General features: G+C 56.4%; 1 protein-coding gene across 2 annotated transcripts in view; it reads left to right on the forward strand.

The window, feature by feature from the left end:
* The first annotated feature begins 16 nt into the window (after positions 1-16).
* The window catches only part of ACOX2 (acyl-CoA oxidase 2), a 31,251-nt gene continuing 18,091 nt past the window's right edge, over positions 17-13,176 (forward strand). For both annotated transcript variants that reach the window (XM_045290008.1, XM_045290009.1), the window contains exons 1-11: positions 17-89; positions 2,138-2,311; positions 4,200-4,362; positions 4,573-4,724; positions 5,106-5,213; positions 7,161-7,280; positions 7,532-7,647; positions 8,159-8,331; positions 10,341-10,503; positions 11,286-11,476; positions 12,891-13,070. In XM_045290008.1, the coding sequence (XP_045145943.1) occupies positions 2,152-2,311; positions 4,200-4,362; positions 4,573-4,724; positions 5,106-5,213; positions 7,161-7,280; positions 7,532-7,647; positions 8,159-8,331; positions 10,341-10,503; positions 11,286-11,476; positions 12,891-13,070 (1,526 nt within the window). In that variant the 5' untranslated portion in view covers positions 17-89; positions 2,138-2,151. The remainder of the gene's footprint in view (positions 90-2,137; positions 2,312-4,199; positions 4,363-4,572; positions 4,725-5,105; positions 5,214-7,160; positions 7,281-7,531; positions 7,648-8,158; positions 8,332-10,340; positions 10,504-11,285; positions 11,477-12,890; positions 13,071-13,176) is intronic.

Consider the following 13,176-nt stretch of genomic DNA (forward strand, 5'->3'; position numbering starts at 1 on the left):
GGGGGAGGAGCCTGCAGCGGGCCGGGCCGGCAACCACAGCAGGCTGCAGGGAGTGGAACCCGGACTTTCGGAGCTGACAGCAGGCGGCGGTGAGTCGGGCCGGTGGGCCCGGGCGGCGGGGCGGCGGGGAGAGCTGGCCCGCCCGGGCGCGGCTTGCTTGCACTTCGAGGCCCCACGCTACTGAGCATTAGGGCCTCCAACCTCGTTGCTCGTTAGCCGGTGACGGGGTCACAGTGGAGCAGAGTGAGGGGGGCTGGCAACCTGCGGGGCAGGGGTGCTCGGAATTTTTAAGGGGGAACCCTTTTGGGCGCCACTAGGAAGGTGGCATGAAGCAACACATGGAGGCGGTGTTGAGCTGAGAGCCCGACCTCTAAAGAGTGCTGTGGGCCCAGCCAGGGCCTTCTGGGGGAAAGGTGGCCCGATTGACACGGAAGGTGCCATGGACAGCAAGACGGAGGGAGGGCTGGGCAGTCTTCCAGGGGGACTGAGCAGGGGAGACGCTGCAGGGACCCGGTGGCGAGAGGCTGTGGTGGAAGTCTGGGTATGACTGCCCGTGGCCTGGCCACCTTGGGAGCCTCCTGCCCTTTCTCTGAGAGGGTGTAGTCATAATAGCACATCCTCATGGTTGGGGTGAGGGCACCAGGACCTCAAAAGAGTGACAGCACACATGCTGTGAGCAGGGCGTCTGGGGACCCAAGATAATTGGCCCCCTTTATTTAGCATAAGAAAGCCTATTGCTAACACTCCTAACAATTCAGAAGTTGGGGCTCAGGGCCCCAGAGAGTTAAGTCACAGCCGGAGGGCATGGTGGGTGCAGTGGGTAAGAGGAGAGGGAGAGAGCACCTTGAAATCAAGGCGCAATTTCATGTCAGGAAGGCATCCCAGCTCAGTTCAACTCAAGTCCGAGGTCCGATGCTGGGTGGAGCGTCTTCGGACTCACATAGCCAATGAGGCAGAAAGGTGAGGCGGGTACAGGGAGATCACAGCCAGTGGGTGCAGAGTTTTATGGATCTAAGGTCAGCATCTAAGGGAGCATGACAGGGTGACCGCTCCCAGGGTCAGGTAGCCCCCAAGGGGCCGCCCCTGGAGGCAGGCACAGAGTCCTAGCGAAGAGGAATGTGAAGGGAAGGGACGGAGAGGGGAAGATCCAATCTCATTGGTGACACGGTCATTATCTGTTGGGCTGTGATCCACAAGGCCCACAGTTCAAAACTACCAGCTACTCCAAGGGAGAAAGACGGGGCTTTCTACTCCCATAAAGAGTTTCCGGCTCAGAAACTCACAGGGGCACTTCGTACCTTGTCCTTTAGGGTCACTATGAGTCAGCATCCAGTCGATGGCAATGAGTTGGTTTTCATATGCTGGTTTCTGGTAGAAACGGCCACACCCCCAAGGACTGTGGCCTGATTGACAGGGTCAGGGGAGCTAAAATCTCAATGCCACAGAGGGCTTGCTGTGAAGGAGACAGGGTTCACCACAGGTGTGGAGCAGGCTCTCCCGCCCCGCCAGCTCCACGGTCCCCACCTCAGTGGGGCTGAAGGAGCCCCAAGCCGGGTGGTCAGGTGAGTGAGATCACAGGTCCCCCCGGGCGCGAGGCCCCACAGTGGGGCTGCAGTGTGAACAGGGCCTGTGCTGTGGGCTCCATCAGATGCGTTTCTTCACTTGCATCAACAATTCCAAGCAAGGTACTCCCACGCAATTCTTGGAGTACAGGCTGCAGTGACCAGAGCCTATGGAAACCTTGGCTGGCATTCATTGAGAAAACATGGGTTGACAATTGCTGCATACTGCCCATTGGTCATGCCTCCTACGCCGCCAAGTGCTCACTGAGAGGCATGAGACGTTAGAACAGTGGTTCTCAACCTGTGGGTCGCGACCCCAAAGACCCTTTCCCAGGGGTCGCCCACTTCATAACAGTAGCAAAATTAGAGTGATGAATTAGCAACAAAAATAGTTTTATGGTTGGGGGTCACCACACATGAGCAACTGTGAAAGGGTCGCGGCACTAGGAAGGTTGAGAACAACGGCCTTAGAGGGATTGCTTTCTTCCTCCAAGCAGCCCCTGCTGACTCTCAGCCCGGGGCAGTCTTGTCACACACAAGTTCAGAGCAGCCAGGCTGAGGTACTCTCTCCTCAGATCCCAGTGCAGGAATGGGCACCCCAGTGCACCGAGTGTCAATGAGGGATGCCTGGAGCAGGCACGTGAACCCTGACATGGAGAGTGAGAGGCGCAAGCAGTCCTTCGATGTGGAACGACTCACCAGCATCCTCGATGGAGGTGCCCAGAACACTGAACTCCGCAGGAGAGTTGGTAAGGAGGCCGGTGGGCGTGGGGAGGCTAGAGCACCTGCTTCCCGCCCCAGAATGCTTTCCTTGGGAGAAGAGACCTACACCAGCAGTGTCTCATTCCTATTACACACATGGCCCTCAAAGTTCCAGCTAGTCATTCCATTAGGTGGTAAAAGTGCCTTTAACATAAACCCATCGGAGGGATAGAAGAGTCCTAGGTTTAACCACTAACTAAAGGTGGAAGGTTCAAGGACACCCAGAGGCACCTTGGAAGAAAAGCCTGATTCTGAAAAAGCAGTCACTGAAGATACTACGGGCACTCGGAAGAGTGCTGTAACCCTGGGGAGAGTGCAACTAATGTCCTAAAACAAAATGTACTGAAATTGCTGAGTGGAACACTAATGTGCTCTGTAAATGATCACTCAAAGTACAGTTTTAAAAACCAAGAGATAGCCATGACTCTGTTGATGCTCGCCCTCATGACGAGATCACTGAAGATATAAGCGCGATCACAAAGTGTGGTGAGAAAACTAGATGTAGCTAGCTATCAGAAAGAATAGCATCTGGGGTCTTAAAGGGTTGAATTCAAACAAGCAGACATCTAGGTGAGGCATCAACTAAGTCCAGCTAGAAGAAGCACACCCTCCTGTGTGATCCAAATAATAGAATCCAAATCCGTAGGAGGGAATGGTATCAGAGCTTAAAATTACAAACACCAGTTTGCAGAAGACTATGGATGACAGTGGAAGCCATCCATGTGACAGGTTCACACTTACATTACACCTAGGGTGAATCCTGACCGTAACTGAGGGATGTGAATAGCCTTGTTGTCAGACAAAAGGGTATTGTAAAGATGATTAACATTGTAAAGATAATTGTCATCAAAGAACATTGTAAAAATGATTAGGTAGAGAAGCTAGGTTGAAATGAAATATCTTATTTGATATTTCTTTTGACCTATTTAAAAGTTGTTTTAGTTTTTTAAAAAAGTGAAGGGGAAATACACATGATTAAGCCTCCAGTGAATCCCTCTGACCACAGACCAGGGATGTGAATAGTCTAGCATGCAGAATGCACTGGACAGTCATATGCAGATGCAGTTAAGTTAAAATTTAACACCATATCATTTGATTTCCCCTTTGATCCATTTTAAAACTTCTAGTTTTTAATATTTTCTACTTTCTTTTCAATTGAGGCTTTCCTGTTCTATTTTGTCATTGCTTTTTGTTTTGTTTTTGTATGTTTTCCTGTATATGAAACCCAGGATAGGTATATAGAGGCCTGGATTAATGGCCTCCTAGGGCCATGGCAAGGGAGGGAAATCGGGGCCTCACAATGAGTACGAGAAAGAAGAAAGCATTCTATAATTAATTGTGGTACTGATTGCATAACTCTTCTTGATCTGATTGAACTACTGGACGGGATGATATGCAGATGAAGGGCCAAGAAAGCTGTTTTGAAAAGAGAAAAGGGGAGAGAGCGGGGCTGCACAACTCAAAAGAATGTCGTCAGCATCGCTGCGTGGTTCTTGCCCAAACCCAAATTGAGGTTCTGCTGTGTGTATTCCCAGCACCAAAGATACACCCACTAAGTAAATAAAAAGAACGTACATGAACCCCTGTGGGGCACAGTTCCACTCGGCACTTAGGGGGTTGCCTGGAGTCTGCATGGATCTGGCGACAACTGCTATGGGTAGGCAGCAGAAGATAAGACCTGGGTGCTGGTCCTGATTCTGCAGAGCTTTGTAACCTTAGGCAAGGCCCTCTCCCCACCGATGGGCCTCAGTTGTCCAACCTGCAAATCGACAGTAATGCAGGCTTCCTTCCAGTCCTGTGGTGAGTGGGAGAAAGTTGTGAATTCATCAGGAACCTCACCTATGTCTTTAAGTCCTCTGTTCTCTCTCCTGGCAGAGAATATCATCCACAGTGACCCAGAACTCAGCATTAAGGACATTTATTTTATGTCCCAGAATGAGCGATATGAGAATGCCATTCGGAAGGCAGTCCACATCAACATGATAGCCCGGCGCCTAGGCTGGCTGCAGGATGGTCCTGAATTAACCTATGCTTACAGGTACTCACTCTTGGGGAATCCCCGCCAAAGAGGAATCAACCTGGGAGAATCATGACAACACCCCTGTCTACCCTCCACCCCCACCCCCAGCTCCATGAGAAGCAGCACGTGTTGTGAAACCAGGGTGCCAAGTGCACCTTCCCTCTTATCCCTTTGTCCCCACACTCCTGTTTCACTGCAGGCTTCTCAACAAGTGTCTCTCCCCAACAGAGCCCTCGCTGGAGACCTGAGCTTCAATATACACAAGGTATTCCTGAAAGCCCTCGGGAGCCTGGGCACAACGGAGCAGATTGCCAAATGGGGGGAGCTGTGCCAAGATTTCCAGATCATCACAACATACGCCCAGACAGAACTGGGACACGGTGAGCCAGGGTCTCTGCCTATGGTGCTCAGGTTGTGCATCGAACAACCCTGGGCTCTTCTTGGCCACCTTTGATGATCAGTAAATTTAATATGGCCACATTCCAGCAGGCTTAAAAATAGGCTATCTTGTTCTGATTTGCGCGCATGCATTTTGTGGGCAGTTGGGCATGTCATTCCTTCCAGAAGCATGACTTGTCATGGGCTGGCCGTGAGTTCCCGACACCCACAGGTGAGGAGGGGACCAGGCCTGGGGAAGCAGCCAGGAGCTGACGGGCACCCCACCCTGGGTGGGTGCCTGAACACCCTGGCCTTCTCAGGAACTGTTGCCAGGGGAAGAATCCACCTTGGTCCAATGTCTGATTCCCCTTTTTGCTCCCAAGGGACATACCTTCAGGGATTGGAGACTGAAGCCACCTATGACCCAGCCACTCAGGAGTTTGTGATTCACAGCCCCACATTGACTGCCACCAAGTGGTGGCCCGGGGACAGTGAGTATCCATCCCTCCTGCCCTTCTCCAGGGAGCCCAGAGTGGGCAGGCAGAAGAGCATAGGCCCCCATGTCTAGCTGACCTTGCCTTGCAGCCCAGCTTTGGCTGTGACCTTTGGCCACGGCACTTTCCCTCCCTGAGGCCCACGTTCTCACCCTGTAAAATGGATGAGGGGGGATTATTTTATCAGTGGGTGGCTGGGAAGTTCCCAAGGGACCTCTGAAGGAGGTGAGGAATCCACCCAACCACATCCAGATACCCAGCCTAGTCCCAGGAGCAGGCTCCCCCAACACCTCCAGGACTGGTCAGCTACTGAGAGAAGGATTAAACGTGTCACCAGCTGGAGGGGGTGGGGGGCCTGCGATGAATGTTACTACGAGAAATAGCCCTCCCCACCCGTGCTCCAGCCACACAGAAAGGCAAAAGCCACCCGCCCTAAACCTCAAGGACACTGCCCAGAGAGGCCACAGGTGTGGCACCTTCCCCTGTGGCCACCAGGTGGCGACCGTGCCATGCTGCCCTGAAGCCCCGGCACTTGTTGCCACGCCTCAAGGAGGGTGGGCGGTCCCAGCAGCAGGAGGTCACCTCTGCGGACAGCAGTGCCACTTGGGTGGCCCGGTCAGCGAGTCCCCGTGTGGGAGTTTGTAAGGCAAGTGTAAGGCGTCCAAACGAACGCAGAAGAGTTGCGGCCAGAGAGACGAGAATGGGGAGGAGGGCGTCCGCCCTGGAGAGAGCTGGCACAGGTTCATCCCGGCTGGGGAGAGCCACCGTGCCCACGTCGGCCCGCCACTCCTGAGCCTCGGCTTCCGAATCTGGAAAATGGGACTGGCGCCCACCCTTGGAGAACTGGAGACCCTCTCTGCACAGCTCCAGAACAGCCTCTGGCCCCACCTGGCTTTTGAGGCGAGGACCCGATCTATGTTGGTTTTTAGCAGAAGATAACTGAGTACTTCATTAACAGTGGTTTGGTTTGGTTTGGGGGGGAGGTGGGGAAGGATTTTTTTTTTCACAGTCCCTTTGGCAAAGTCACTGAGCGGTGTCCCCTCTCTGTGACCAGCGACTTTCCGAGGCCCCGCCCACACCCACCGCCATAGGTCCGAACACCGACCCTACCCCAGCCCGCAACTCTGACGTCAAGATTCTGACTCCTCCATTCCCAAAAGGATAGGTCAACGCAAAAGACTGTGGCTGTGTCCAATCCAGTCCATTCCGCCTCACGGTGACCCGGTGCAACAGAGAGCAGCGCCCCGGTAGGGTGTCTAAGGCTGTCAGTCTCTTTGGGAGAGAAGATCTGGGAGTCTGATCCGCCAGCCCTCGCACAGACAGCTGAGCGTTCAACCACTGTGCCAACACGGCTCTGGAGCAGGCTGTGGTAGAACGGAATTTTAGGGTTCCAAGCTTCCTCAGGGCATTCCGTTTGGGCTGTCCCGCCGAGATTCATAGGCTTTGTCCAGCTTGGCCTTTGGAAGAGAGGGCAAAAGTATGTGCAGGCAAGCGTACAAAAGCCCCCTTGGATCCGATGTCCGGTTGTTTCCAAGAGTGACCAGGAAGGCTGATTGAGTCCGGGGGTGGGGGAGGTAACTAATCAATCACGTATGCCCACTTCCGGTCTTCCCTCAAACCCCGCCCCACCTCCACCACGTGGCCCCACCACGCGATCTTGCCTTTAAGCTTCTTAGCAAGCAACCCTTGCCTTACACGCTGTTTTCAGGGAGTTTCCCCGGGAAAATACCTCTCACATTCCAGGCTCCTCGGTGCCTCCTCCCCAGACCCATGCCTTCTAAGGCTGCTAAGCTGAGCCCACGCTGGGCTCACAGAGGCCCACCCCAGCCCAGGCCACCACGCTACCTCTGCCCCATACGTGCTGGGTCCCGGTGGCAGGTGGCAAAAGCTATCTGCTTCGTGCAAGCTCCAGAAGTCACGCTGGGTCTCATCCTGTGTCCACAGTGGGACGCACAGCCACCCATGCCTTGGTCCTGGCCCAGTTGATCTGCTCAGGAGCCCAGCAGGGCATGCATGCCTTCATGGTGCCCATCCGGAGCCTCAGGGACCACTCCCCACTGCCAGGTAAGCTGCAAGATGCTCCCTCAGGGACCCCACCAAGCTTGCCTGTGCTGGGGCCCCAGGGGCCCATGGGAAGAGACAGCCCCAGACAACCCTTACCCTTGAAGGAGGGCCAACTGGCTGAGTGACCCTGAACAAGATTGGACACAGGGCTATTCAAAACCTCCTCCCGTGAGATAGGCTACCTGCCACCCAGGTGGACTGATGCAGGCCCTCAGGCACCGCTCCCTGACCCACGTTCCGGCTCTCTCTAGGGATCACCGTTGGAGACATAGGGCCCAAGATGGACTTTGATCACACAGACAATGGCTTCCTGAGGTTGGACCATGTGCGAGTCCCCCGGGAGAACATGCTGAGCCGCTTTGCACAGGTGGGGGCCTGCCCTACCTGGAGAGGGGCGACAGAGGGTTTGCAGGCCCACACTGACTCTCAGCTGTTTGTGCACCTGCCTACTGTTCCCTCCCCACCATACCCCCCAAGGCTTTGGAGTCTGGGACCTGGGCATAACCCCAGCGTAGAGACTGCGTGATCTGGGCGAAATCACTTCCCCTCTCTGCACCTCAGAGTTCTCATCAGTCCTGGGGTGGCAGGGCGATCTCAGGAGGGGAGGTGTGGGGCTGGAGTTAAAGTATAAAGTGGACTTCAGGGGACTGGAGAAATGTTGGGAGCATTGTCTCTTCAGGTTGGGTCGTGGGGAGACCAAGGGCGTGCCCCTCAGAGCAGCACACACACAGTGCGTTGGGTGTGTTACCGAGCTGCACTCGCTGGCCACTGCATGTGTTGGTCTGTGGCTGCTAAGTGGTTTGCGGGCGTGCAGTCCCCGCACAGGGAGCGGGTATGGGGGCAGGCTCAGACCCAGCACCTGGCCTGGGTCCACACAGGTCTTGCCAGATGGCACCTACACCAAGCTCGGAGCAGCGCAGAGCAACTACCTTTCCATGGTGGTGGTGCGGGTGAGCCTGCTGCTGGGCGAGATCTTACCCATCCTGCAGAAGGCTTGTGTCATCGCCACGCGCTACTCAGTCGTACGCCGCCAGTCCCGCCTCCAGCCCAGGTAAGGGTACCTGGAAGCTGATCACAGCAGACATAGCCACCTCTCAGTCCACAGTGGCCCTGACACCACCCCCTCTGCCAGAGCCAGATGCAGAGGTTATCCACACCACACACACACACACACACACACACACACACACACACACACACACATATGCATCTGCCCAACCTGACCCACCCAGCCGTGGCTGTGAGGTCCTTCTAGGCGCCTCCAACCCCAGCTGACTGCTGGATCTGCCCGCGCCCAGCCCCATCGGCTCTGCGTGGCTGTGTCTGACCCAGCATGTCTGGCCTTGTTCAGCCTGTGTCTGTCAGAGTCTGGGGTGTGGCTGTGATTGGCTGAGTGGCTCTAGGTCAGCCTGTTGTCAAGCTGGGCCTGGTTGTGGCTAGCTGAGCGTGTCCTGTCCGGGTGTGTCTGCCAAGCCTGAGTGTAGATGAGACTGCGTGTGGCTGAGCTGGCTCTGTCTTCATTAGCATCCAACGGCCCTCAGTCTGATCAAGTCTGCTGGGTCCATTTGCTTGTATATGGCTGCCTGGCCACTCCCCAACCCCCCATGTGACTCCACAGCACAGGTACCCTGATGTGCATCCTCTGCATATGCCTGTACATGTATAGGGCTTAACAAGCAAGGATACAGGATGCCCAGTCACATCTGAATTTCAGATGAACAAATCCTAAATGCACACATAGACTCACAACCCACACATTCTGACTTGCACTGCCCCAGCAGAACTGCCCCCAGGGTTTCCAAGCCTGTGATCCTGACAGAGGCAGACTGCCACAGAACAGCTGGTGGATTCAAACGGCTGACTCTGGGGTTCACCGCTGAGCACTTAACCACGGCACCACCAGGGCTCCTGCACCTACATCCAGTGTGGCAGCATGGCCCCCGGGCCTGTGCTGTCCCAGCGAGAGGCAGGAAAGGGGTAGAACTGGACACAGCGTAACTGACCCAAACCTGTGGGCAGAGATAGGGCTGGCCTTCAGGCTCAGCTCTGCTGAGTGACCTTGGGCAAGTCCTTGGCCACAACCAAGCCTTGCTTTTCTCACTGGTAAAGCCAGGCGGGCCCTCACCAGAACTGGAACTTGAGATTTGCTGGTGTTCGTGCTGCGGCTCGAGCCTCCAGAGGGTGCCTTATGCAGTGAGCAGACCTGGGGCTAAACTCTGCCATGTGCTAACTGCAGAAGCTTTGACCAGCCCCTCAGTTGCCACAGGAGCTGGCTCTGGGGACCTTGTTGCTGGTGCAGTGTCCAGTCACCCCTTCACCCTGGCACCCTCAGCGGGCCCCACCATCAGCACCAGGCTGGGGAAGCCATAGAGGCTCTCCTGAGGACGAGGGTGCTGGGAAGAACCTGGCCATGTCTGTCTGGAGCCCATTTTTCACAGCTGGGAACATGTCCCAAGGATGTTAGGGGAGGAGTGGCCGCCCGAGAGAGGAGCCCCCAGGCCTCTATCAGCCCTCTAGTGGAGGCAGCACGTACCCATTCAGACCTTCTAGCCCACAGCTGGGCACTGGGGCTCCTATGTGCCAGACACAGCCTTGGGCACTGAAGACGCAACCGTGGGCAAGACACTCGGCACTCCAGCTGACATCGGAACAGCTACCCTTTCAGCTCGGGACATCGCCCCACAAGAGCATCCAGGCAGTGCCTGGTCTCTGGTTCACACCCTTGGGACTGCATGGCCACCACCCCGCAGCCAGAGTCCTGGGGGCCATTTGGGATGTTCCAGCTTTAGGATGACTGAATGTGGGTCTGGTGTTTTATAAACCTCTCCACAGGGGTGGCACCCAGGGTCAGGCTTGTCAGCATTTCTGCCAGGGAACACAGGGGTGCTCATGCCAGATGGGGCAAGGGCTTAGTAACAGTCTCACGTCAGGGCAAGTTCTACAACACACGCGCACACCCTTTAACTGTGGGTTCTTGGAGGTTGTCTGGCTTAAGGGACCTAGAGAGCTGTGTGTGGTCTGGTGGCAACCTTCTCACCCTTTCTCTTCTCTCCCCATCAGTGATCCTGAGGCAAAGATTCTGGACTACCAGACCCAGCAGCAGAAGCTCTTCCCCCAGCTGGCCATGGCCTATGCATTCCATTTCGGGGCCTTCCACATCCTGGAATTCTTCCAGCAGGCCTACAGTGCCATTCTGGAGGGGGACTTCAGCTCGCTGCCCGAGGTAACTGTTCCCACCGTCCATCATCCCAAGGGTACCTGAGGTGAGCTGTACCCAGACATAGAAATCCACTCCTCCCACCCCCAGCCCCCAGCAAGCCTAAAAACTGTTAGAGAAAATAACCACCCATTTGATCTAGAACACGGAGCAACAGTCTCTGGTCTGCTTTTGAAACCCAAAGAGCTCTGAAAACCAAAGCCAGCTGAGAACTCATTAGCTGGCCCAGTTTGACCTGAACCCGCTCGACTAACCCCACTGAGCATGAATCCGTTTTGATTCAGACATGTTTGATCATTCAGTTGCCCCAGATCCCACTGGGGAGGGGAGGGGGGTACTATAAATCATGTGCTTTATATGCCCTCTGTCCCTTTCAAAAAACCCAGAGTGTTCTGATGTCAAAACACAGCTGGCCCCTCGGGCCTCAGATCAAGGACTGTGAACTCAGTGGACCAAGCACAGCTTCCTTCAACCCTTTCCTGGGCCAGCTCCCCAAACCTCGGCTCCCCTGAAGAATCCGTAACTCCTGGATGACAATGGGCCTGATCCCGGCATCCCGTCTTCCTGGTCCTGTTCTGGTTGCTATATTTGCCAGCTGTGTAGTTTGGCAGAGGCCCATAAACTCTCTGAGCCACAGCCCCCTCCCTGCTGAGCTATGAGCAGAGGAGACAAGCCTTACCTCACAGAGCTGGGCTCAGTGCACAGTAGGGGCTCAGGCAGCGGTGAGCACAGCGGTCTCTGGAGGACATGTCCCTTACAGCACCTGACCCTGCCCTCCGTTCCCGCAGCTCCACGCACTGAGTGCAGGTATGAAGGCCATGGTGTCTGACGCCTGCACCCAGGGGGCCGAGATGTGCCGCAGGGCCTGCGGCGGGCACGGCTTCTCCAAGCTGAGTGGCCTGCCATCACTGGTCACCAAGGTGACAGCCTCCTGTACCTACGAGGGTGAGAACACTGTCCTCTACCTACAGATGGCCAGGTGAGGCCCCTGGGGACCCATCCAGCTTCTGCTTGGGTTGGGCCTCCCTCTGTTACCCATAGAGGGAGTCGGCTTTAGGGAGCGCCATCCAGGGCTGTCCAACTGCCACCATGCATTGCTGTGCACCTCTGGGCCTTCTCCGCGACCTACTGTGGCTCCTAGCCAGGGGCCTGACCTCTCCCCGCAGTGGTAGCACTGTCTCCTCACTGGTCTCAGCCACTACCCTGCCCCGCCTCAGTCCTGTCTCCAATGGCTCCTAGGAAAAAGTCATGCTCCACACTGGCCTTGAGGTCGGTCCCTGACCCTGCTCGGGCCTCCCTCGATCCTACCCTCACTTTCTCCAGCCATAGGGCCTTTGCACCTGCGCTCACTCCACCCGGAATTCTCTCCTCCCCATACTGCTGGCTCCGCCACTGCGAACATGACCCCACAGAAATGCCCTCCCTGAGCATGCCGTCTGGCACAGCGCCACCCTGACCCTGTGACCCAGTGCCGCCTCAGTTCCTTGAGACCCATTATCACCATCTGCCCTGGTCTGACTCTGGAGCTCTGCTCCCTCTCCAGCCAAGAAGCTCCTGGAGAACAGGGGCTCCCTCGGGGTACCCCCAGACCTCGCCCACAGGAGACTGCAGCCTGAAAGATGAGCGGTGGGCTCAGCCTCTCCACACAGGTGGTCTCTCCTCAGCCCTATGTCCATGGGCCTCACAGGGGACACAGCTCCTCACCCAGCCCAGCTCCCCTCTCCCCAGGGGCTTCCCACCACGGAAAATGAGGGTTTGCTGGCAAGCATGCTAGGTGGCATTTATTGGGTCGCTGTCTACAGAGGTTTATTGGTTAGGCTTGTCAAAATTACCATGAGGAGTGGACTACAGTATCGGCGGCTCTGCATGACAGCCCCCTCCCCGGGAGTGCTGTCACCCCGAGAGATGGAGACACAGTGCAGAGGGCAGCCACCCCTGCGGCCTCACTCTGGGCTGCAGGAGTCCAGGCTCTGACCTCGGGGAAGCCCCGAGGGGAAAAGCCAAAAGTCGCCTCTGACCCTCCCACTAGTGTTAGCATTCCTGCATCTGGCCTTTCTCCCTTGGGTCGGTGCAGGGTGGTCACTCTGCAGTTCATCCTCAGTCCCCGCATCAGACAGTCCCGTCTGGCATGGACATTGAGGTCATGGGAGCAGATGTCCAGGGTCCAGGTGGAACACCCCAGCTCGCAGCCCCACGTCACTGCCGGACCCACTGCAGCCTCGGGTGCACCTGGGGGAGCCCTGGGCCAGGGGGCCTGCAGTGAGGGGCAGCCGCCAGTGAGGGGGCTGGGCCGACTGCCTGACCTGGCTCTCCCGCAGGGGGGCTGGAGCCCAGCTTGAGTGCGAGTCTCTGGAGCTGGGTGAATCCAAGGTCTCACCTACCACCCATTCTAGGTTCCTGGTGAATAACTGCCTTCAGGCTCAGATGTCCTCAGGCTCCACTTCACAGAGGTCTCTACCTCAGTCCGTCACGTATCTCGCCGCACCAGTCCTGGCCAGGTGCCCAGCCCAGAAGGCAGCTGACTTCCTCTGCCCGGATCTCTACATAGCAGCCTGGGCACATGTGGCGGCCAAGTGAGTGGCACCCTCTCACCCGGGGGCGGCTCCTGCCCTCACAGGGCCTTCCACAGACCACCACTACCTTGTCTGCCTGGTCCCCCCAGTCCAGCCACTGTGGGAG

Source organism: Echinops telfairi, unplaced genomic scaffold (assembly GCF_000313985.2).
Source record: "Echinops telfairi isolate 266 unplaced genomic scaffold, ASM31398v2 ScPeMD7_31;HRSCAF=116, whole genome shotgun sequence".
Classification (NCBI taxonomy): domain Eukaryota; kingdom Metazoa; phylum Chordata; class Mammalia; order Afrosoricida; family Tenrecidae; genus Echinops; species Echinops telfairi.